Source organism: Vanessa tameamea, chromosome 8 (assembly GCF_037043105.1).
Source record: "Vanessa tameamea isolate UH-Manoa-2023 chromosome 8, ilVanTame1 primary haplotype, whole genome shotgun sequence".
Taxonomy (NCBI): domain Eukaryota; kingdom Metazoa; phylum Arthropoda; class Insecta; order Lepidoptera; family Nymphalidae; genus Vanessa; species Vanessa tameamea.
In genome coordinates, this window is record NC_087316.1 from 10063127 (window position 1) to 10088380 (window position 25254).

Genomic DNA, 25254 nt, shown 5'->3' on the forward strand with positions numbered 1-25254 from the left:
GAAAGGTTGAGATTTCATAAGTATTTTTGATTATTATTAGTACGGTTATTATTGCACATAATTGCGAGTTGTGAGTTAATACAGTTTAGTTAGAAATAATTTAACAATAGAAACTACAAAGAATAGAGTTCGGGTTAGAAATAAAAATATGTAATAGAGGAGAAAGCTTGAGAAATAATGTTACATAGCTTAACATATAAGAACTAATGAAACATGCAAGCGAATATTTAGTACTCACGTCGAATTTGACAAGTTTATTGGTGACATGGTCGTCTCTTGGACTTTGCTGACCAGGCGTGAGAATGAGAGAACTGATGGCACTTCTGTCATCATCGTCTCCATCAAGTATCGAAGACATATCATCCCGCTCCATTCCTCTGAGACATCTGACGCAAAGCTGTCCTTGTCTGAAATATTTGTAACACTTTTATAAGCATAGTCCAACATCAAAGTTTTCTCGTTACAGCATTTTTCTAGGTATCGGTCTAAATTATATTAAATGTTTTAAATTTATGTTTTTCTATCTCGATTTGGTTGGTTTCATTTAAAATTTAATTGCATTCTACAGGTGATCTAACTTACCAATATAATTATATATTTTTATTAGATAAATTTCATTCTTACCTGACTTCTTCAAGGATTGAGAATTCTTCGTGCATAGATTTAGGCTCGTCATCTCTCTGATGCCAATTTCGAAGCTGTTCTTGCAGTCTATTATTCTCTTGTATCACCGACGCCAGTTGTTCTTCGAGCTCGGTTACCCTCCTCTGCTCTTGAGCGAATGCAACTTTATTTTCCCTCAACTCATCACTTAGCCTTAATAAGTCTTCATCTTCTCTTGTTAGCTCAGGAAGAGGTGCTATTGACTTTTGAGGGGTGATGTTAACGTTCTTGTTGTTGGTTATTGCTAACTCCGCCGGTTTCTGTTCTTTTTCTTTGGGCTTCTCATTTTCAGGTTTCCGTTCTGAGCGCCGCCGGACGATTTCCAATTGGGCATTCAAATCGTCCACAGTTTTTTGCAACTCTTCGCACTTGTTTTCTAAGCCTTCGATATTGCTGCATAAGCTAATAAAAGAAATAAATTTATTAATAATACTAAACTATTCTTATTGCCTATTATTGAAAGACTTTCAACTTATAATTGTAATGAAAAAAATTACGTTAGTTATGTATCAATTATATTTAACTAACGTAATTTTCTTGTTTAAAAAGTTTTATTTTAGAAGTAAAAATAATTCATTGTGATAACAATAATAAATCAAATAGCTTTGATGGCTACAGAAAAATTCGAATGATGACTAGTTAATTGTAACGGTAATAATCTCACGTTTTAATATGCTTCTTGTCGGCGGAATGGTCGACGGCTAGCCTGTGGTTTGCGCGCTCCAAATCTTGAATGCTCACTTCCAGTTGTTCGTATATTCTCAGTCTTGAGTCGTTTACTTCGCGCAATGCGACAGTCTGCTTCGTAAGGTACTGAAATTGATATTTATATTGTTTATTAAATTCATATTTATAAAATTTAATTTATTAAGATTAGAATAGATAAATACTTCGATTTCTTGTGTTTGATCTTCGATGACATTTTGGTGTTGACGTAACGCAGTTTCTAATTCCTTGTTTCGTTCCAAAAGTGTCTTTCCAAGTTCAGCCGCTAACTGCAAATCTGTAACAAAAATACCAACATAAATTCTGTGAAAGTCCTAAGCAAATGTGATGACAGAAATGCGGATGATACGATGGATAAAATTGAAGCTGCAATTATTTCATCGGACGATATCATCGCGTTGTAAGTGTAGCGTCGCGGGCGGTGAAGCGATGAGATAATTGAAGTTGTTACAGATTAAAATGATATTCCATTTTATTTTAGTATTTGAACCAGTAGATTTAAGATGAAAAAGTGGATAATCATTATTAGTTGGTCTAACGAAACTCGCCGAGTCACGTTCTACTAGTTCACTGTAAATTACTATCGGTGGTACTACACTTGGTTTACTTTGTCACTGGTTAAAATCTCGGTATCGTGAAAGGAGAACAAGCTAAGTGCCTAGCTATAGAATTAAAAATTAATACGTCAAGTTCAAGCTAAAATTAGGTCAACGTATCGAGCGTTTACTTTCTTAATTTATTTGATCGCAATGTCCAATTATATTGTTACAACTAAAATTGGTTTACCGGCTATAAATGTAAAATCCAAATGAATGGAAGAGAGAAACAGAGTTGAAGATAATATTATATGAACTTCTTTTAAACTGAGATTAATACGATATCCATTTATGTTAATTAGCGCTATATACAGTCACGTGATGATGACGTAGTATAATATGCAAGGCAAATTATAAGTTACGTTTTTACAACTACCTACTTGTAATATACGTTCTATGTAAAGACTAATGAATAAAAAATGTTTATATTCACATTGAAGGCTAAGCAAGATTTCTGTGCCATTTCAAGTTATTTGGTTAATAAATTTTTATTTAAAATCTAAACTATGTTTTTGTGGTATAATTTTTTATTTTGCACTTCTAATACGTACTTATTGCGACCTTTTTTTTAAACAGGAAATATCATAAAGTCGTTTAAACCCGTTTAAAACTAAATAGGACCGCAGGTATTACAATGGTGGTTAAAATTCTCAAGCTTTTGGTCATACGTAATAATTGTTATATTATGGTAAACTCATGGAAGTAATATGAAGTCTATATTATATCTGTAATTTTCTTACGCTCTAAATATTGGCCATTAATGATTCTTTTTTTCTCAAAAACACATTTTGATACGTAATGAGATAACCAGCCGTTAACTTGCATTATTAAAATGCCGACATTCTTCAGTCACGCATTATTAACACATGAATACATAATAATTATCTAATTACGTAAATATATAAACGATTACTTCTTAGCCTTAATATGAAAGAAGCTAATTTAAAATAGTGTTTTGTAATAAACTAATTGGTTTATATATATTTCATTAAATACAATAAAAGGCTTCCAATTTTAGAACAATCATAACAAGTCATATATGATTGCCCTCGTACAAAAAAACTCTCGCTGGGTCAGTGGTAAGTTTCAAAAGCCGAAATTTGATATCGGGGTTACGGGTTCAAATGACAGGTCTGATTTTTTAAATAACTTAACTATAGACAACATTTTATAAATTTCATAGAATTTTTCTCTGGTCGAAAAATACTCTGCCGTCATGTTGTGGTTAGGTATAACATAAGTTTAAGGCATATAAATATAAAAATAATTTTTTGGTTGATATAAATCGGTGTAACAATGAAATTTGAAATAAGTGCAGCAATTTTATTCAGTTTGGATTTCTTTTCTCAATAAACTATTGTACGCAAAAACTTTCTAGTACATTGTACCTAACATTATTAAAAGAGAACACCAATAGGCACAATAAACTATATTATAACAAAATTAATTTAAATGTTGACATTTATAAAGCACTATTGTAATTTCCTAACAATAATACTAAAAGTTAATCTAATATGGAATAAGAATGTACGAGTATTTTAAATAGATTTTTATGTAATTTGTGTAATGTAATCAAATTTTAAGAAATAGCAGAGTAAAATGAATGTCATATTAGGATGAATAACGTATTACCTATTGCATTGCATATTTAAAAAACAATACGGAATGCAGTTTTATTGTAACTGGCGTTCTGGCTTTATAATATGGGTAGCAAAACATATAAGGTACGTAATGAAATAACGTTTTATAGTTTTACCGTGAAGAGTTTTTAATGTAAGTAATCAATATTACCGTAACGATATCGTAAAAGAGCGACAAACAGTCGCGTAGCTAGGTGAGCAAGGGCCCCGGTGCATAGAAAAAGCTTTCCACCTGCTTTCCACCTTTCCTTGAGCTCCGGGGCCCTGGTGCACACTGCACCACCTGGCCCTACGATAGTTACGCCACTGGCGGCAAATTGGCAACCAGATGGTAAATGGTCACCACTGCCAATAGGTATTGGTACAGTAAGAAATATTAACCACTTCTCATATGTCACCAATGCACCACCAACATTGGGAATTAAGAGGCGATGTTCCTTATCGCTACACTGGCTGATCCAACCTTCATATCGAAACTTAACAATACTAAGTATTGCTGTTTAGTGGTACATGATGAGTGGGTGGTACCTACCCAGACGGGCTTGCATTAAGGCCTACCACCAAGTATTTACGTTTTAGGATTTAATTACTGATTCTATTTTTCTAGTCATGGCGTTTCATGTCCTAAAAGACTAGGTACCTATATATGTGTATTCCGTGTTGACTTATATGTCGATAGATAAATAATAATCGTTACATTCAACGGACAGTGAAAGTGATATAAATATGTCATTAACAAATTGACATTAAAGCTTTATCGAATGAGTCCGACTTGACCGAAAAGACAATGACCTTTATTATATACGTTTACTTGTTCATACAATCTCATATTTATAAGGATAATAATTTAGTTTAGAGAAAATATATTTTATAGCGTAAGTACTTATTTATTGTTATATTTGTGATTCAGCTATACGATCCGCTACGTTCCTGTTAATAAACCTTAATTGGGTCATTCATTAATAAAATTGCTACAGTACAATGAAAATAGCTCAAATATTTACTTGTATATAGATACACGTATTCATAGATAATCTAGTTGGACGATCTGGTAGATTCATATATTTTTAAATAATAAATATGAGGTCCTTTCTTTGGCATATGATGTTTTTTTAAGTATAACTACGAATACGTTTTCGTCATTGGATATATCTTTAAAACATAAATATGCTTAAATTTTATTTTATCCTACCTAATTTGATCTGTGTATTACTTTTAAAACAAACATATAATTGAATTATCATAAATAAATAATAACCGGGAAAATAATAGTAGTCGCATATAATGTGTAATATTGACATCTCTGATGCAATGCAATGCAATCCTTGGTATTAAACAACATTAACATGATATCCTATCGGAAAAAACATCTGACAGCCAACTCCAGTACAGCCCGCTATAATTAGTCAAATCAAGCGCGTGCTCCCCGGCTTCCCGTTACACACTTCCGTCCCTTTTCACGAAATCAATCCCACAGACAGCAGGAAAACGAGACGAAAAAAGAAATATGCCTTTTATGTAAAAGAACCGAGTATACACTGACACAAGTTTAGTAAATTTATTTGAAGATAAAAGAAGTATTTGATTGATAGGTATTAAATTATAAATAACTGTAAAAACTTTTTTAAGTGCATCTGTATAAAGGTTATTCACATTGACGCTAATTTAGTCTTACCAAGTACATATACGTATTTTTTTAGCCCACTACTAGTCTATTTAATTATTCACAATTTCTTTTTAGCTTTTCTATATTCAATTTTATTCTATCTGTATTCAAATCGTAAAAATAAATTGTTCAAAAACGATGTCACGTAAAAACAAAATTCGAAGTTTTTTCGTGTACATATTTTTCAAGATTTAGATTATTCGTTAGAGACATAGTCTGAGTAAATAAAAAGAGTATATTCTGGTATCGTATATATACATATATATATTATGAAATGTGTGTAATACTTTTCAACGTCGTATCATTTATACAAATCAAAAGTCGATAATCATTAATGTTTGCGTCATTTCATTCGATAGCAATTCTTGCACGATCAATAATTAGTACGATAATTAAATAAATATTAACCGTAATAAAAGTAAACGAAATATGATAAAATTTTAAGAGAAATAGTCAGAATGAAGTATTTTTAATTTCCTTGTAGTAGAGTGGATGTAACATTGGTTATTCATTTGATTTAAAATATTATTATTAACGAGAAACGTGAGTAGCGAATATATTTTTTATTCGGTTCTCAGAAATCGTTTGTGCATTATCGAAACGAGTGATGCCTGAAAAAACCCTACCAAATTAAATAGTCAAAAAATTATTTATACCACGTATTAGTTTTAGTAATTGTTAAGTTTCATAATAAAGTAAATTCAAATTAGGAACCTTTGTAACAGAACGGGTGTGACAATACACTTTTTAATAACGCAAAAACGTTAATGATATTAACAAAGAAGATAAACGTTAAGTCATTGTAAACGTCAAAAAAAAAAACAAATTTGTTAATTACTTATGAATAAGCATTTTTTCAAACAAAACATGTTTTCCTATTAATCATTTCTCATTTGATACCAATTGTGGGCTAATGGCTAGATATATGGCCGTAGATCCCCAATTCCTTTTCGTACGTGGATGATTAGCCGTTCCATCGGATTTTATGAGATTAAGAATATATAGAATGCACAAATAACACAACGCACATACTTGCGATGTTTCTTTACTTTTTATTGTTTTCATATTAACCTTGCATCAAACGAATCTTAAGATATTTTTCCCGTCTTAAATGATTTATTTGTAAAGTTTCCACAATTTATTCACTTTAACAGACATTTAAGTAAACTAGCTAAAACTTATTTAACATTCAATTAAGTGTTAGGTATAACATTTTGAGTTGAACGGTAACATAAAACAACTTTTTTTATATAATTGTATACACTTAGATAATATTAAATTACTGTATTTTCCGTTGCAGCTCAAGTAGAAACGTAAACGTAACCTAAGTTAATAATTTATATTTACTGAAGTACTAACCCCCATTATACCAATAAGCATTTTATAGGTACTGATTGCGTTTTAGTTACATGATTCTTTGTCTTCTTCTTTCAAACAGCAATTTGCTGATAATAGAAAGAGAGAAATCGGTGTTCCTATTCACCGTTGTGTAGTGAGGCTGTTAGTTTAAAGGTCGTGATCTTTATTTACATATGGTATTTGTAAAGAAAAACATTTATGCTTTATCAATACAATGTTAACGATAATATAACATTTTCAAATCCGTAAAAACAAAGAAAATATATACTCATTGGTCGGTCGTGTTTTAATTTGTCCATTTTTAGTTTCATTTTAATTTAAAGTAACTGTGGAGTAATACAGAAATTTAATGGCGCTTATTCGTAATTTAATAATCATTTTTTATTTTAAACGCCTTTGTGTAAGCTCGTAAGATTGTGTAAGAAAACGTAAGGAAATAAGAGAAGGTTAAACGCCATCGCTGTAAAGTGTTGTTGAGTTATATACTGCTTCTTATATAAAAAAGTATATTGCGTGAAGATAAGTGTTAAGAGTGAAAATATATAATCATTCAAACAATGGCTTAATTATCGATAAATATAGGAGATAACTCAACAACTCGACAAGGCGAATACGTTTGAAAAATCTTATCTTGTTCTTAATAACCCACGTAGGAAAATTTAATTGTTTTTCTTAATCATATGATGTAGGAGTTTATGAATTAAAAATTATTTATGGTAAAATTTTGAAAGCTTTGTGACGTATTAACAAATTAATTTTAAATATATAACTGAAAGCGTTGCGAGTCGAAACATTAGCGTGGCGGCCGACGTCAGATTCCATGGTTCAATTTTAAGGTGCCATGTCAATGTTCTGTGCATTGCGAATTGTCCAGTGAGCGCGACGGCTACCGCAACGCCCCTCTCTTTTACGTAACACTAACCTTCGGTTCCTTGCAGGCATTCCAGTTCGACGGTGTAATCCCAAAGATCTAAAGAGTTCAGTCCGTTCAATTCCCACGAATTGAAGGAATCACATTGCTCGTGTTCTTCGGTCATTATTCCACCGGGCACTTAAATTTTGAAGGTCACTAACCACAGAGTGATATTTTTTTAGCTACGTGCCCGCGCTTGCCATATTTTTTACTGCATTCGGTGATGTTTGCGCGTCAACGGTCAACAGTAACGTGAACAGCGTGGCGCCGCAGAACTGACTGAGCGACGGCGCGAGCGAATACCACTGCAATTAAGTTCGACGCGCCATCGCCTGTCCTCCCCAATCTCATTTCATTCGTTAATAGCCGATATCTTAGATAGCAAAAGAAATTTATCAAACTTTACCTTTCATGTAAGCGACATTGGAGCAAAAGAATCAAATGTGACTTATCAACGGTGAAAGTGCCTAAGTAATCGATCAAGACATTTGGTATGGTAATACGCCATGTCAAAATTATACCTACAAGATCGCAAAGAAAGTATTCGATCTTAATCGTTGCAATTGCTTTCTCACGCTTCATGAATTACGACTATCCGATATTAAATCTATTTTGGATGGTATTTTAAATAAGAGACCAAGAGGCGTTTATAATTATTTCTTATGTAAGTAGCTTCATTATGGAAATATTATACCTATCAAATATATTTGACTTTCTCGAGAGTATTTTTAGTTCATACAGTCTTCAATATGAATTTGTTAGAATGTAATTTTGTAAATAAGTTTGTAAATTTTGTTACATTAAAATGCATAATAATGATTTGAGTAGTTATTTTCCTTCGAGCGGTTTGTGAGTGAGCCGTTTCAATATTTGTTATGAAACAAAAAATCAACATAATGTCGGTATTATTTATTTTATAATAGAAGGTATTTAATTGAATATAATTTAAATTTAGAATCACGAAAGTTTGTAGTTATGAAATGTACTGAATATTCTATTGCCAGAATTCTATTACAATTATGTATCTTAGTTACGACAAATCGAGATTATTTAACAAAGCGTTAAAGCAACATAAAACATTCAATAAGATTTATTTTAATGCAATATACATATTATGTCTAATTTGAAATTATTCTTATATTTTGTATATTTACATCTAAAAAAAAAATGTTGGTTAACTTTATGGAAGTAATAGTTATTGAATTAAACATATGGAATAAAAATATGTAATGATCACTACAAATTGTACAATACATTCTTCTTAGATATTTCACAAATATTCAAAAGGTCCTTGACCTAAGTTGTAAGATTTCAATTAAATATTACTCACAGCACAAATTCATTTACTTCCCCTTAAAATGAATTAAGCTCCTTTTTAGATTAATTATCTGTATTTAATTAAGGAAATGTAATGTAAAGTGTACGTTCTCAACATTCACTTATAGGATGTTACATAGTTTTTATATTTAAATTATCGAATATCATACTATGAGATATCTGAAATGTTTAATGATGATTTATTCATATTCAAGTCTTACTTCAACCTGATATTATTGTAAACAACACGGAAACAACACGTCCTAATTTTTTTTATTATGTATTTGAATGTACACATTGACAGTTGTAATAATGAAATATTTGTTTTCTGATCATATATATGATGAATATGTTTGCAAAAACATCATTAATATTATTCCAATATTGTTAATACTACTGTAAACAATAAAAGAACAAATATGTCGAATTGATACCTTTCAATTCGTAGTATATGATAAGTCTAGTATTTTGAAGGTTACTACAATCATAAAATTCAAAATGTTACATACGTACATACATTCAAGTTGCACATTCATTTAAAAAGTACAATCATAAAGGTCACTGACCGTATGAAGTTCCAGACTTCATTACGCCATCAACGCAAGAATACGAATACGAAAACTTCAACTATCTAATTATATTAATATTATATAAATATTAATATAATTGTTAATATAAGCGTAAATTAAATAAAATATCATGTTTAAAAATACACACGTTTATTAATGAATAACATTTAGTTTATTAGACTGTAATATTGTCATTCAGCTCAGTTTAGTTTGGTAGTTGATTTGATACTAAGGCTGTCTATAATATAAGACTATAAAATAATGTCAGTTGTCAATAAAGAGAACCAGTAGTCGAAGCGGTTAAATTCAATTGCAACACCTGACTCACACATATTAAACTTGTAAAGAAAATGAAAACGGTATGATGACTTTAGGTACCTACGACAAAAGTACCTATACTTAGACTTTCATTATAACCACAAATGTAAGATATAACTTTGTTTCTGACTAAATTTTAACTTATTAATATTATAAAGATGTTAAGATTTAATGTTTCTGAACTTTAAAACTAGTTATCCGATTGGATATAAAATTAGTTACGGAATATATTTCAGCAAATAAATATTAATAAAGAAATTAAAATGCAAATAGAATAAGAAATAATCTCGCCCAGACAGAATGTCAGCCACGGTAAACAACCTCAAAGGCTATCCAAATTATGCAAGGGAAATGCAAGGGAGTGCACTTGTATACGTGTGCACCTACGCACGTACACAGATGCACTCTCGGATGGGAGACAGCAATCCCACATGAGCAAAGACGCAGGACTCAGTTTTACATTTTAATGAGATTTTTTGATAGAAAACCCGATAACTATTACTCGTACATTAACCCGGCATCTCGGAATCTGCAACAATATAAGTAAGCAACAAGGAAGTCAGTCAAAAGTCGTGATGATTACAAAAAATAAAATAATTATCCCTACCATTGTAGTGATCTTAGTAGCCCTCGATTTAATTATCCGTGTGTATACGTATATGGAAAAAGTCAATTCGTTTGAAAGTGGTCGACCAAGTCACGAATATGGACAAGGTTTTTAGGTCGTAGAACTTTATCAGCTTGTGATACTTATTAAAAATGTTTATCATGTCCATGAGGCACGTATCATTATTATGTGTTATCTATAATTATTTCATAAAATTTCATTTACTATTTTGTTTAGAAAAAAATACAAACGTTTTATTAATTTTGATAAGATTCTAAATTCAAATGGAATAAGTCTGTGGGTCTTATAATGGTACCAGGCGGTACCACTCATAATGCTTTCGCATGCATTATTTTGTCTTATAATAATGATTTTGTCAACTTCTATATATATTTTTTTAAATTACTCTTTGTTTCTAGCCATTAAATATTGACCACATGTAAACTTTTTGTAATTAGCTATCCGTTTTATGTTTTGAATAAGTACCTATAAAATAACGTAAATATTTACTTCAAGGTCAGTGATGCTCAACGTCGACTGAATAAAAATGTATACAAAGATATAAATAACATTTTTGCTAAACCTTGCCGTTATTTGTGTTCGATAAAGTCGAGATTTGTTTATATATTATACTCATGCATACGCATGAGTATTGAGTATTAGGTATTCCTTTTTTCCTCCCCAAATAAGACTAAGATCTAGTTTTGGTGGAGTTCTTTTTTAAAAACATTTAAAATTCGTAACGTGACATAGGACATGATGGTATAATTAATGTTATGTGACATTGAGTAAAGTAACTCTGATAATATATTAAAGAAATATGCACGGAAATAGTATACCTATCACTGTCAAAAAGTCAACGAGGATTTTATGTGAACATAATGCCTTTATTTGGGAATATATTTACTGATTTACATGTTCTTTTGATTACATGTTGATTCGTTGTATGAATAAATAACTATTTATGGAAAAGACCTTTGAACTTTTGATTACATTATTGTTTTGTTGATATGTTAAGCATGTAATATATTATGTATAATACGAATAATATATTTAGTGTATCTATTATAATAAAAAAAATTAAGAGTTACGTGCAAAAAATATTTTAAAATACACAAAAAGCATCATTAGAATTAAATGCTTTTTCCTTATCTAAAGTTGTCAACTTAAACTCATAACAAAAGGAAATACTTAATCACTAAAATTGAAACCTACAATAGCCATTAACAGTCTGTTCAAGTCCAATTTCTATTATGTCTGTGTAACATTGCTCAAGTAGTGCTCAAGTAATTATTTTTGTTACATCAACGCAAATGGTCTTAGAACTTCAGAGAACGGTGACACGTGATTCACATAAACTATTCAATCCATATAGAATTGTTTTCTTGTTCAAAACAAGAACGCACGCTTGTTTCATGACGTTTTCCTTTTACATTTTCCATGTCAAAAGTGACACTTTCATTAGTTATAATCTTGTCATATCTGTATACGAATATATATTTAATATAAAATGTAATTTAACTTTTTAATTTTTTTTTATGCGATAGATGGCAAACGAGCTGACCAGGAAGTCAGGAGGGTAACCTGATGCAAATTGACTACCACCGATCGAAAAATTCGGTCAGTCTTTTTATATATAGTCATTAAAATTTAATTAAGGAAATGGATGTAGGTATGACGTCTAGTTTATAAAAATAAATAAATATTAAAACTAAAATTGTTATTATAAAAAATAACAAGTAGGTAATTTTACTTACGAATATTGTGTGTGCAATTGTTTCCTTTTTTATACTACTTATTATTGTTGTTAAATGATGTTTATATATTCCTCCTTGTTCGTCTGGGTGGAACCGATCACAGAGGTGTAACTACCATTAAACATTTGAAGGGTGGGTAAGCCAGTATCCTTAACGATTTTAGTGATAACTCATTTTCAAGGGATGCTAGTCATTTGAGCAGGACATTATGCATATAGAACATATAGTGCACAAATGTGTGCTCATTTTTATAGCTTTCGTGTCAGTTTTTACGATCGATTTCCTTGGTCCTGCGCCTGAAACTTTTATGTGTTTTCCGAGGCGCGAGAATGTAAACGCGCAGTGTTTCTAGAATTTGAATTTCTAGAATTCGGGCTGCTCCGGGAGCCCAATAACTTCTTATTAGACTAATTAATACGGACGGTGGAGAAATGATATATTAGTTCAAATGGCATGTACCACTTCCCATTGAAAGTGCAAGTAACAATTAATATTTCTACCAGCGTCAATGTCTGTGGCTGATGTAGTGACCATTTCCCATCATGTATTTGCTCGTACCCATTTTTTTTTTATTATAATCAACCTAATATTTATATTGACTGTAATATGAAAAGTGTTTTTTATTTTACGATTTTCAATAACAAATTCTATAGTGTTCAATAATTTATATTTTTCCTTTTCATCTGATCAATAACCTATTGTATCCATTGTGAGGATTTTAATAAACTAAACACCTTGATTCATCAGAGATCCCAAAGCGGAGTTATTCCTTCACAAGCAATCATCATCTGCAATATCGGATTCACACGTGCACATAATATTATATGTACACGTGTGAATCATCGTGTGATTATACTTTGAGGTACTGGTTCATCTTTTTTGCAGATTAATAATGAATGTCTTTATGTTACCGGTTAAATCCAGTTTTTATTACACGCAGTGCGGAACCGGCTGGATCTAAGAGGAAAATCGAAAAAACTAAATGCAATATTTCACTTAACTTTATCCGCAGTGATATTACTTCGGTTTTATACAATATTTTAAGTCTTCGTAATATTGTAAATACGTAATTCACACAAATGCTCAAATATGACACAATAACACAACAATTGCAATGCTATTAAGCGAACAAAATAATGACGGGCAACGCAAAAATTTGTCCAACACAATTTCTTTGATATTGTGGCATAATGTACAATTGTCAAGTATGCGGAAATACGTATTTGCGTTATTTGCCATATTTGTACGACGCAAATAATCATAAAATATCCTCTGCAAATACACTATGCCAAGAGAAGTGCCGTAATAATAAGCGTGTTAACGGCCATAGTAAATATAATGAAACATGTGGCTTAGTATAAAAGCCCATCAGGGTCACATAGTTCTGCGAACTGACATTATATAAGTCAATTTCAAAATGTTTTGCTTTGCTTAATACTGGTATCAGTATGATGTATTATAATCGCTTGAATTATGAAATTGGCGCATTGTCTTGCCTTGTTAAAATAAATATGCTCTATTATGTTGGATCGTGAGACGGACTTACGACTCTTCGTATTTTGAGCAAACTTTACATTCCATAATATTAATAGCTAGTTATAATTCACGGTTTTACCTGCAGTTTGTCATAGTTATAGACATTCATTGTAACTGTTGCTCATTCACTGTTCTGGTAATACTTATATAGGCACGTATTACTTTTCTTAGTAAACGGACGATCTAATGAATGTAACTAGAATTATGTTTATGTAAATGATCAAAATAGTAGCGCTCGTGATTTAATAGTAGATTTTATTGCTTAAAAATATGTTTTGGTATATCTAAGATTTACAGACTTCGAAATATTAGAAGTGTACAATTTGTACGGCATGATACAACAAAACAATACAGAGTAATTTGATTTTAATCAGATATTTAATAAATTGAGAAGATTATGAAGTATTATTATTATAATTAATATTTTAACAATTTATATATATTATAAGAAACTTAATATAAAAACATTGTTTTTTAAACTATTTATGATATTTGGTATACTAGTGTTTGCAATATCTGAAATATTGATTCATCAATTGGAGTAGAAAATCTCTTTAAATCGAGTTCCAAGACTTGACCCAGAATACGAACAGGTGAAGTTAAAACACTTGTAATTATTTTTAAGGACTAACATTTATGCTCAGAGGTACTCGTGGACTAACTTACTCAAAAGAATCCCATAGCTAGCACGTCTTTAATCGGGTTGGTGAAAATTTTAATATTATTCTTTCAAGGAATTTAGATAAAACACATTGTTTATATTCTGTAATGATGACACACTACACTACAAGTCTCTCTGTCGGTCTGTTGGTCTTTCGAAATCCAACCATTTAATCGAATTTTATAAAATTTAGTATGAAGCAAGCTTGAGTTCTAAGGAAGGACGTAGGCTACTATTTTATGTCTAACATTTGACAACCAACCCCAACATACTACTATATAAGCGAAACCGTGGGCAACAATTTTTTAAGATATTGCCAATATTCAAATTAATGTCTTTACGACATATGCAATATCGTGGATAATATAATCTGGTTCAGGTGAAAAAAGTTTACGATTTAAATAATCACATGTTACGTCAATTCGTTTCGGTTACATGTTTCGTGGGTTTTGTTTACTTAAATGTTATTGGTTGTCGTGTCTGCGTGCACGCAAGACAATTTCGAGATTACGTTATACTTTGTTTAAGATCACATCATTTTGTTTTTGTATTGAGAACGAAACATTAAAATTTGTAATGTGTAAACAAAAAAAAAGGAATTAATTAAATTAATTCTAAGATTTTTTGCTCGAAAGTAAAGACGAGTATAAAAACGGGTCACGCTTCAAAAATATTAAAAAAAAAAATGTTTTCGAAATATTCATAGTAAGAACTATATATATAATAAAATTGTGTTGTCTTTGTTATAAAGGTACGTATTAAAAAAATATTAAAAACATTAATTTTTATGAAATATATTATAAAAGGCTATATTATGATGCAATGCTTAATCATATTATAGAGAGGACATTTTTGAAAACTTGTTTATCTGTGTACGTTTTTGACATTAAAAGAAGTTTTTTTTTTAATTTTGTTTCGATTCAATTTTATTTATTCAAAGACAAAGCAAAAATTGCGGCAAACTCTTCATTAACAAGTTAACTAGATTGGAAAGCACATGGTATAAATATCAATTATTCCAATCGCTTGAGGTTCGCTGACGACCTTGTCCTGATCTCAGAAAGCCAACTACAATATATAATAATCTATTTATTGCACGAGCCAAGTAACGGTTACGAAAAAAAACATTCTATTGTCTATGAAATAAATATCTAATGTTAAGCCTAAGCCTAAGAAAACTGGCCATATGACGGTCAATCAAGTGGTCACACTATCGCCCATAGATATTGGCTCTATAAATGTATTAGGGCGATGTATGAAATGGATACGCCGTCCACTTTGGAAACTAATGTGTTATGTCCCTTGTGCCTGTAGCTATACTGGCTCACTCACCCTTCAACGCGGAACACTAATACTAAGTATTGCTTATTAATTTATTGTTACAACGCAATTACACACACATACACAGACATATATATATTAAAGTAATAAGTTATTTATTTAACTTCTCCTTAACCTAGTACAGCAACACATTATGACGACATTGTAAATCTTAATAGAGCACGTATTTTTACTTTAAACAAGAGCATTTTTGCAAAATGAGTGAACAAAAGGCGAGGCCATAGAACAATCTACTTTCTAAAACAAATTGATTCGACTTTCAACAAATTGCGCTGCTCCCTTGCGCGTGCGCAAACGCGATGAGCTGACATTGCTTCCTGCTTTTGTATGATTAGATTAGATGAGAATTGGAAAATTTTAATCTTCTAACTATATAAATGACACACTTCACTTGGCACTCGACAGGAAAGTGAAACATCATAAGGAAATCTGTTTGTATCTATATAAAGAAATTTATAGATAAGTTTTCCGCCCACCCGCGTCGAGAAGCATTTTGGATTACGTATTGTAAGCAAGTATTTTCTTTTATTAAAAAGTGCTATGTAGGCAACTATTGCCGAAAGGCTCATCGGCTAGGGCCAAAATTGTAATTATAAATTAAATTGCACTGTAGTAGAAAAAAATATATAAGTAATTTGAATATTATAAGTAATAATGTATACGTATGTAGGGCTTTAGCCTTATAGAGCCGGTGAATTTGCATGTTTTAACGCGCTAATCTGTCGACCTGTCTACTAGATTTGATAAATTATTTGAGGAAAGTTTTAGTTTTCATAGTTTCATAAAAAATTCAGCAACTATAACGTAAACAAAGTAAAATTTCACCCTAAGTATTTGTAGGTCAAAATTTACAACTGAACTCTAAGTCAGTTCCACTCAACTATTGTAAAGGCTTTTTGTAGTACATTGATTAAACAAAAGCTTGAATTAATACGGATTTTTTATCTTTATTAATAATCAATTGTTTATTTATCGAAGAATTTTGTCGTTGATTATGACATGGATTGAAATATTTTTATTTAGGATTATAATATTTATTACTTTAATCTGCAAAGAATTTATCGTGACTAAATATAATAAATTCAGAAATGTAATAATATCAGTACGATACGTTTTATATTCAGGACCGACAGAATCATTGTTATCGTTGTACGGACGATTAATATTTTATATTACGGATTTTAGTTATCAATTGCGTTGATTGCTACCGGCGTTACTTTATATGACATATATTTTCAGAGAGAGATTTCAATAAATGTAGAAATTAGTGATATGGATTTAACATTTACGTTCCGAATTAATAAATTCAATATTTCCTTAAACAATTCTTTCTAGCTTTCAAAAGTAAAGATTTGCCATACAGACTTTCCAATTTAAATTTCACGCATAGTAGTTGAATTTTACATAGACAGCTTTATTTAACTCTTAACCTAAAGACGGAATTCAAAATTTTTAAATTCAAAACTGACGAACTATACAAACTGTCGTTCCTATTTACGGGATGAATTCCCAACAATATTTTTTCTTACGTTATAAATGGATCCATTTTTTTTTGCTAGAACTAGCTGTGAACGCTGTGCGTAGTAATTCAATTATTTTAAAATTTATTAAGGTATTTTTTAAAAATAAATACTGAATATTAGAATTGAATTAACAAGACCAAATAATGATCCTACAAAATTTCATACACTTACTTAGATCCAGATACTTAAATACATATTATATCTATGAATGTACATTTTTATATGCCGTACATATTACAGATAAGTGTTTAGTAAAAAACATTCACTTAGATTTTACATAATACAGTATCTTCAATTTCACTTTAATTATTATATAACTTTTAGCTTTACCTATAATGTATTTTGTTTAGGGGATGACTAGATAAACGATGCTCTGTCTTCTTATTTCGAATATCAAATTTAGGATGACAGAGAGACACAAGCGAGTGTTTCACTGAACTCCCGATAAAAAAAAGTTTATTAATGACGTCGCTAAATTTCGTTTTCTGGAATTTAATTGGAGTTTACTTTTGAAAAGTAAAATTTTAATGGTCTTCGAGTTTATTCATTCCAATTTCAAAACGTAGTTCATTTTTTAAAACGAAGCAAGATCGTTCATTAGTGACGGAAAGTTCAGTCATTAGTTGGGTTCCGATTGTGGCATAAATTTAAATTATTCTTGTTAATATAAAATATTTTTATTAATGATGGAATGAAAATTATTATGATTTATGTATGAAGAATATTATTGTCAGTACAATGTTAAATAAGGCGGTAGTTGTATGAGCATGCTGCAGTTGCATCTTATTATTAAAAAAATCGGAATATACCTTTATAAGACAATTGATACATAAATAATAATTATTGTAGATAAATTAATTTTAAAAGTTCATTATAATTTTCTTTTATTTCTATAAATAATTGTAGCAATTATATAATATTGTATAATTGTAATAGGGAAGTATTGAAAATAGACTTTTTATCGTAAGCAATTAAACAATTTCTCGAGACTGATAATTTTTTTTTCATGTGTACGTTAAAGCGAACGACCAGTATAGCGGCTCATGTAATAATAAATTATTATTAATCTTTTTGTAAAAGGAAGTCCACTTACTCGTTTTTTTTTTTAAAGTAATGTAACGTCACTTAAATGTTACACTGCTGGGCAAACACTCACCCCAATAAGATAAAAGTACGAAGAGAAAGCTAAGAGTCGAGCTAGCCTAGTAAATAGATATGAAAAGATGAATACGTGGATGTTAAAGGACGATTACAGGTTCAAATTGAATAAAACACAAGTTTCCAATTGCTTAAGTTTATAATTTATCTAAGGAAGACATCGTCACTAAATCTGCATCAACGGAAAAAATCCACAGTGAAGCAGCGAGTTGGAATAAGATTAAAATATATTTCTTATTTAGACATTCGAATTCTAAGTAATAGTTTAATTATTTATATCAATTTATAGATAAATAACTGGATTTAAAATGTCGAGTCCTTCTGACCGTATTTAAATCACGGCGATCATTCTGAAAGGCTAATAGAAAGATATTCCGAGCAAGTGTGAGTGAGTGCAAACATAAATGCACTCTATTCCGTCATTCTCGTAGTCAGATGAGATGACAATCCTACGACTGGAGAGAGACCGACATACACACACAAATACAAATATATATATTTACATATAGTTTTTCAACTACAAGAGGAGTAAAGACCAATAAACAACTGATCGAGATCTGAAATAATCAATGATATTAATAATGGGTTCACGAAAAAAATACGTTTATATTGTAAACTTTGATAGTAAAATTAAAGTGGACGAATTAATTTAGTGGAATAGTATATTTAAAAAAAAAATCAAGGACTGTTTGTAGTGCATAACATGGCAGAGCTATTAACGAGTCGCATGGAATAAGTAATTATAAGGTTTGTTCATCTTCACTCCTGCTTCGATTGGAATACAAACTGCAATTCATTAACCTAAACCTGAGCTAGTAATCTATAGACACGTCCTGTTAGGCCGCCGGTCTATAGGTTTTAAAGAGCTTTCTCTTTGACAAGTGTTATTCTGAAACCTCCCTTACTTTGAAATTCCAATTAAATGTATTGTCCCGACCAGGAATTTGAATCTAGGACCTTCAACCTTATACACTAGTCACCAAAACAGCGAGACAGTTAAGTAATTATATAGATTTGTTTAAATATTGTACATTTGTATTGTAAATTGATTTTCTTCAAAAAATCAACAAGTTTACAATCAAAAGAAATATAAAAAAAACCGGATGTCGATATTCTCTCAGTTCAAGGGCAGGTGTACCGGTTTTACTGTACATGAACGTGTAGTCATTATTTATTAAAACCTCTTAATTATTCGCCATAAGTTGAGCTCTCGACGTCTATAGAGAACGAAGTCCATTATATTCAATGCATTCATAATACATAGTTTAGACAACGTCTGGTTACTTCATAATTAATACTCTATTGTATTTGTATATTTTGTTGTTATATTATTAATATAAATTAATTAAAATTCAATTGTCTAAAATATTTCTTGACTAAAAATATATAAAAATGTAATACTGTTTGTAACTGGCAAATTCGAGTTAAGTTTTAGTTATAGATAGATATTTTATTGTATTTTACTTATTTCTACTTTCTCAGTTATTATTTAACCAGCTTAAGTGTCGATCAACCAATCCATTCGATTAAACTTTAATGATTGTCTGTTGTTATAAACATTTCGAATTATATTTCTCGAAATTAATTGGATTTATTTTTGAATAGTAAAATTTTATTGATCTTCTAGTTTCTTAATTGTAATTGTTTTTAAGCTTAATAAAATTAATTGAATTATAAATTATGAAAGTAATTTTGAAATATCATAGAGCGGAATTTATATAGTTGAACGCACCTATTTAAGGAATAACTATAGTCCCATTTTTATTAGATTGTTTATTAATTTTTTAACTGTTTATTAAAGAAGGTTTTAAATCTAATACTTATTTTAAAATAATCTAGATATTGTTAAGCTTAAGCTATCTTTTTTATTACAAAATTTAAACGCAAAAAATATGAAGTGTGCTCTACATACGTTACATGGCTCACGAGTGTCTCCACTTTAAATGCTCGGTACGATTTTTAAACTGAATGGAAGTCGTTAAAATATTTAGGTACTAAAATTTATTAAAATGCGACATGGTATAGTTTATATTTTTAAATTAATCCAACCATTTCATTTAAAGGTTTGATATTAGGATACGATACAACTAATTGACTGAATTATACATTTTAGATATTCAATTCTATATAAAGGAAGTGCAGGTGTAGGGTACCCTATGTCCCCATATATTTTTACCCCTGACAACGTGTAAGTAAAATTTTGATGTTGAATGATATGTTGAATGGATATGTTAGACGTGAAAGCGTAACAAACAAACTTTCGTATTTATAATAATTTCACACAAACTGCCACTATGCACAAAATCATGTCGATCTGTGAAAATCAAAACCAAATCTGTACGGTAACCATTTTCATTCAGTCGTTGTGTGTTGTTGAGTAACACACATCCACACTTGGTGGTAGGGCTTTGTGCATGCCCGTCTGGGTAGGTACCACCCACTCATCAGATATTCTACCGCCAAATAACGGTACTCAGCATTGTTGTGTGCCGGTTTGAAGGGTGAGTGAGCCAGTGTAACTACAGGCACAAGGGACATAACATCTTAGTTCCCAAGGTTGGTGGCACATTGGTGATGTAAGGAATGGTTAATATTTCTTACAGCGCTATTGTCTATGGGCGGTGGTGACCACTTACCATCAGGTGGCCCATTTGCTAGTCCGCCTACCGATAACATAAAAAAAAAAATATTAAAATAAATCCAACCAACCAAACTTTCGCACTTATAATACTAGTAAGATTACTTCGACACTTAACTTTCCGCAATCTTTGGGGTCCTATTCTAATGTTATTTTGATAATGACTTAAATTCAATTCAAGTGATTATTTTTATCGCAAGTACATATTACAAATACATCTACAAGTTCAACTGATAAGACAGAGTAAGTAGTACAAAATATGTGAGGTGTCACGGTATCCTCGATCAGCGTCGTAACTCCAAAGCACAATGAGTTATAAATTACACCTTCCACACGCAATTCGCTATGCACTATCGCTTCGTTTAGTACTTTAAGCTCTTGAAGCTTCATAGCATCATGAACCTTATGGTTAATAATTTTGTAACTATTTTTGAATGCCATTCAAAAGTTGACTCGTTGGAATGTAGTCAAAAATAGAGCAAATCGTAAGTTTAATAAGAAATCCAATTTTCTTCGGAGTTAAGGCATGACTATGTTTTGCCATCGTTTGGTGTCTATGAATATATCATTAAGTATATAGTTAAAAGTAAAATTAATATCTAAAAAAAATATTGACTCGCGTAACCGGAAAGAGATAAAAATCGACAATCAAGTAGGTTTGCTTATAACATCAATTAATTGAATGATGATGATCAAACTAATATTGACAAAAGTAATTGTAGTCAACTTAGTAGTTTACTATAGTTTACTTGTAGTCAGTGAACAAAGCTTAAATGATCTAGCTGTATTCTAGTAACCGAAGAACAGAACAAAAATTCACGTCAAATGTAACAATATAACCTGCATCTTTTTTTGAAGTCGATTTAAAAGATGAATTAATAAAAGGGTTTCACTGCCATTGGAGGCAGATGTTCATTAAGCGACTGAGTCGAGCAGATGTTATGTTTAATTAAAACCTATCCCGAGACTGTTTTATGCATACAACTATATTCATAGGAGGAGAAAAGCTAAATTAACAATATTTGACAGAAAATTGACGCGATATCATTGGTCGAGAGTTTGATTAATCTATGATTTTCTGAAACTGTTATCGGAATTTTGAAAGTAAAACAAAAGTGGATATAAGTAGTTAAGTGTAATATAAAAAAATAATATGTGTATTGTTTTATAATTAAAGATATATTAATCATAAACTCTTAGAAGTGCACAATATAGGTGAGGTAATAGCGCATGAAATACGTAATCTTAGGTTTGTTTATGGAATGGAATAGACTATAGTTAGGATTATAGATGATTTGGGTGTGGTTCATCGTACAAAAAAATGTGAAGTCTTTGACGTACCTTATGTTACTTAGATACGCATTTTGACTATTATTATTCTGTTAATTTTATTACCTTGTACTTTAATAGTTTGTTGGTTGTTTTTTTTTAAATATTTTGGTGAAGTTATTTGGTATACTAATTGGGTTAACTTCATATAATATTGCGCACGTTGTGCTTACCGCTTAGTGGAATAGCATTTGATGATGTCCTTTTATTTAGTGTTAGTGCCGTGATAATGTACATTATTTTCATGGATCCATATATTGACCTTATGAATTTTAATGAAATATGATATTTTCGATACGTAAGTTTTTGGAATATGATATATAACGGGGACGATTATGTAGTCACGACATGTGTATTAATAAGATTTAATTATATTTTATTTTTCTCTGGACACACCTTGCACACATGCATATATGTAGTGCGCAGTGCGCAAATAATTTCGGAATACGTTTTGCAGAAGTCGAATAATAAGTGGAAATTCACACGCTTTTAAAATTGAAAGATTATGACATTCCGTGTAACACGATGTCGTTCTATTATGAGAATTAATTATGCAGAATTTTTATCGTATTCTGTACGTGAGACACAAATATATAATAAACATAATCTTAGCCGGTCATAAGGATTTATTTGCAGTCGTGAATAGAATAGTGCTTTATCTGAAATATTGTTATAATATTCCAGTAAATTGTGATGACCAAGATGACCGTGTGGTCCCTCTGCTAATACATAAAGATTTTTATTAGAATTTATATAATTCTAGCTTACTAAGCCGTTGGTAATAAAATAAGGCAAAATAAAATAACATTATAATAAAAACACATTGTGAATTTTAATTGCAAATCCAGATTACGTATTCAAAGGACCATTCTAGTGTTGTACAATACATCGATAAATCCATAAGAGATCACAAGTTTTATCAAATTAGTACCTATACGAAGTACCAGTCTGTATAATTGTATATGTCTCTGCCACCAGCAATATCAGTCATCCTCTCTTTTTTGAGGAGATGGTATTAAGCTTATGCCACCACGTTGTTACAATTTGTAATAAACATAGTGTGGATACACTTGTGGCCGAACTAAATTGACATTAGATATACATATGCAGGTTTCCTCACGATGTTTTCTTGGACTGTCGACCACGAGATGAATTATAAACACAAATTAAGCACATGGAAATTCAGTGGAGGTTTCAACCAGTAGTCATCAGTTCTGACTAACGTTTTCTAATCACCGACTCATCTCAGCTCTACCTACATATGATAAATATATAAATAAGTATTCAATATATCAATTACATTTCTCTGAATTAAAATTTAATTTATTTTATATCGTCATTCTCACGTTAGGTACTTAAATATAGGTTTTTAAATAATCTTCTAGTAAGATTGTGTGACTTAAGTTTATTGTTATCATTTAATGGCCTGTTAAAGGCCAGAAATAATTAGATGTTTATATATATAATCATGTAGTTTATTAATAATCAACTAGATATTGTAAGTGGCCGTTATACTTATCTGATGTAAATAAATAAGTCTTGAAAAACTTTTAACAATGAATCAAAATACGTATCCGACGGGACAACTTAGCAACTGTTATCAATTAACAATTATGGTAGCAAATGGACTTTTACTGAAATATTATTCAATAATTTCTTACCACCATACATATATTTTAGTTATAATGATTAGTCTAATATACTCAATTAAAAAATAATCAAGGTTTTCGTCTAAGCCGAACCATTAGCTCCATTACGAATTACATATCTGTACTATGACACGGTCAAACTGTCCATCAACTCATGTGACATTGGGAATAAATAAACGAGATTGCAAATTAATGTATGATGCAATTCAATCGATTTCCTTCAGCGATACGAGAGGTGATTAGGAAGCGTTATAAAAACACTGCTTTAAAATAAGCTTATAGTTGTATAGGGGCTCGGTATCGATTTTAAAACCCTATAAAAGTTTCCGAGGGGAGTAGGGTTAACGCACGCGGCGGCACGCTGCAAGGTTCTCTGAGCCAAGGTTCGTTTGCCAAAACGGGATCGCATCTGTCTGTACGGGCCCTATCGACCGATTTTACTCACGCTTTTCGTTGGCGAATTTGTGACTCATACGTCCGTCTCGATATAACTTTAACTTGATCAATAACAAACATGTAATCTAGGTTAGAATATGTGACTAGTGAATACATATGAATATAATTTAAATTAAGTTTTCGTTGCTTTAGTTATGAGATTATTATACACGGGTATATTATATTATATTATATATATTATATTATACTATTAATTCTGTTATATTCTATAACTATTAACGGAAAGTAAACATTTTTTTGCAGTGAATCATAACGAAAGGTGTCTTAACAATGGCTAGCGGTATTCGCTTTTAAATGTAAATACGATTCCAACGTCTCCAATGTCAATCGCATAGATAATCAATAGTTAATTTTAATGATTGACGAACATAAAATATCTTAAAATAAACAAATGTTATTCATTAAATGTTAAAAATATTATCCGTTCAATTAAATCATAAGTACTGACCATCAAGCATACATCGCCTCGAATTGAAGTCGTCATCCCCAAAATCGTCATGGAAGGTCGTCTTGTCCTTTGCCACATCCATATTTACGCACTAGACACTACACATCACTCAGATCACAACTTACGATGCATTATATCACAGAATAAGGCCATATCATGGAATAGTTTCGGAAACTACGTTGGGTGTGTTATCGCTTTCGAATATAAATAATCGTAATGAGGCAGGCGACCGTCGCGCACCAGCCGTTCAATGTCAGTATCGACTGGACAATCAATTATGCGACACAGCGTAAAGAGGAGTCGTGTGTCGCAAGACTCGGGCTCAAGCACAATATCGGAACAGGGCGCATGCGTGAGTACTCTGCGTTTTTGTTTCAGCACGCT

The 25254-nt window shown here is 30.8% G+C and overlaps 1 protein-coding gene across 3 annotated transcripts in view; it reads right to left on the reverse strand.

The window, feature by feature from the left end:
• The window catches only part of LOC113399875 (cerebellar degeneration-related protein 2), an 83116-nt gene that overhangs the window by 2924 nt on the left and 54938 nt on the right, over positions 1-25254 (reverse strand). The window contains exons 1-5 of one of the 3 annotated variants that reach the window (XM_026639139.2): positions 24871-25242; positions 1554-1666; positions 1328-1476; positions 625-1065; positions 239-407 (exon numbers count right to left, since the gene is read on the reverse strand). In XM_026639139.2, coding sequence (XP_026494924.2) covers positions 239-407; positions 625-1065; positions 1328-1476; positions 1554-1666; positions 24871-24952 — 954 coding nt within the window. In that variant the 5' untranslated portion in view covers positions 24953-25242. Of the gene's footprint in view, positions 1-238; positions 408-624; positions 1066-1327; positions 1477-1553; positions 1667-7572; positions 7854-24870; positions 25243-25254 lie in introns of those variants that run through there. The other 2 variants (XM_026639138.2, XM_026639140.2) reach the window with 2 other exon arrangements.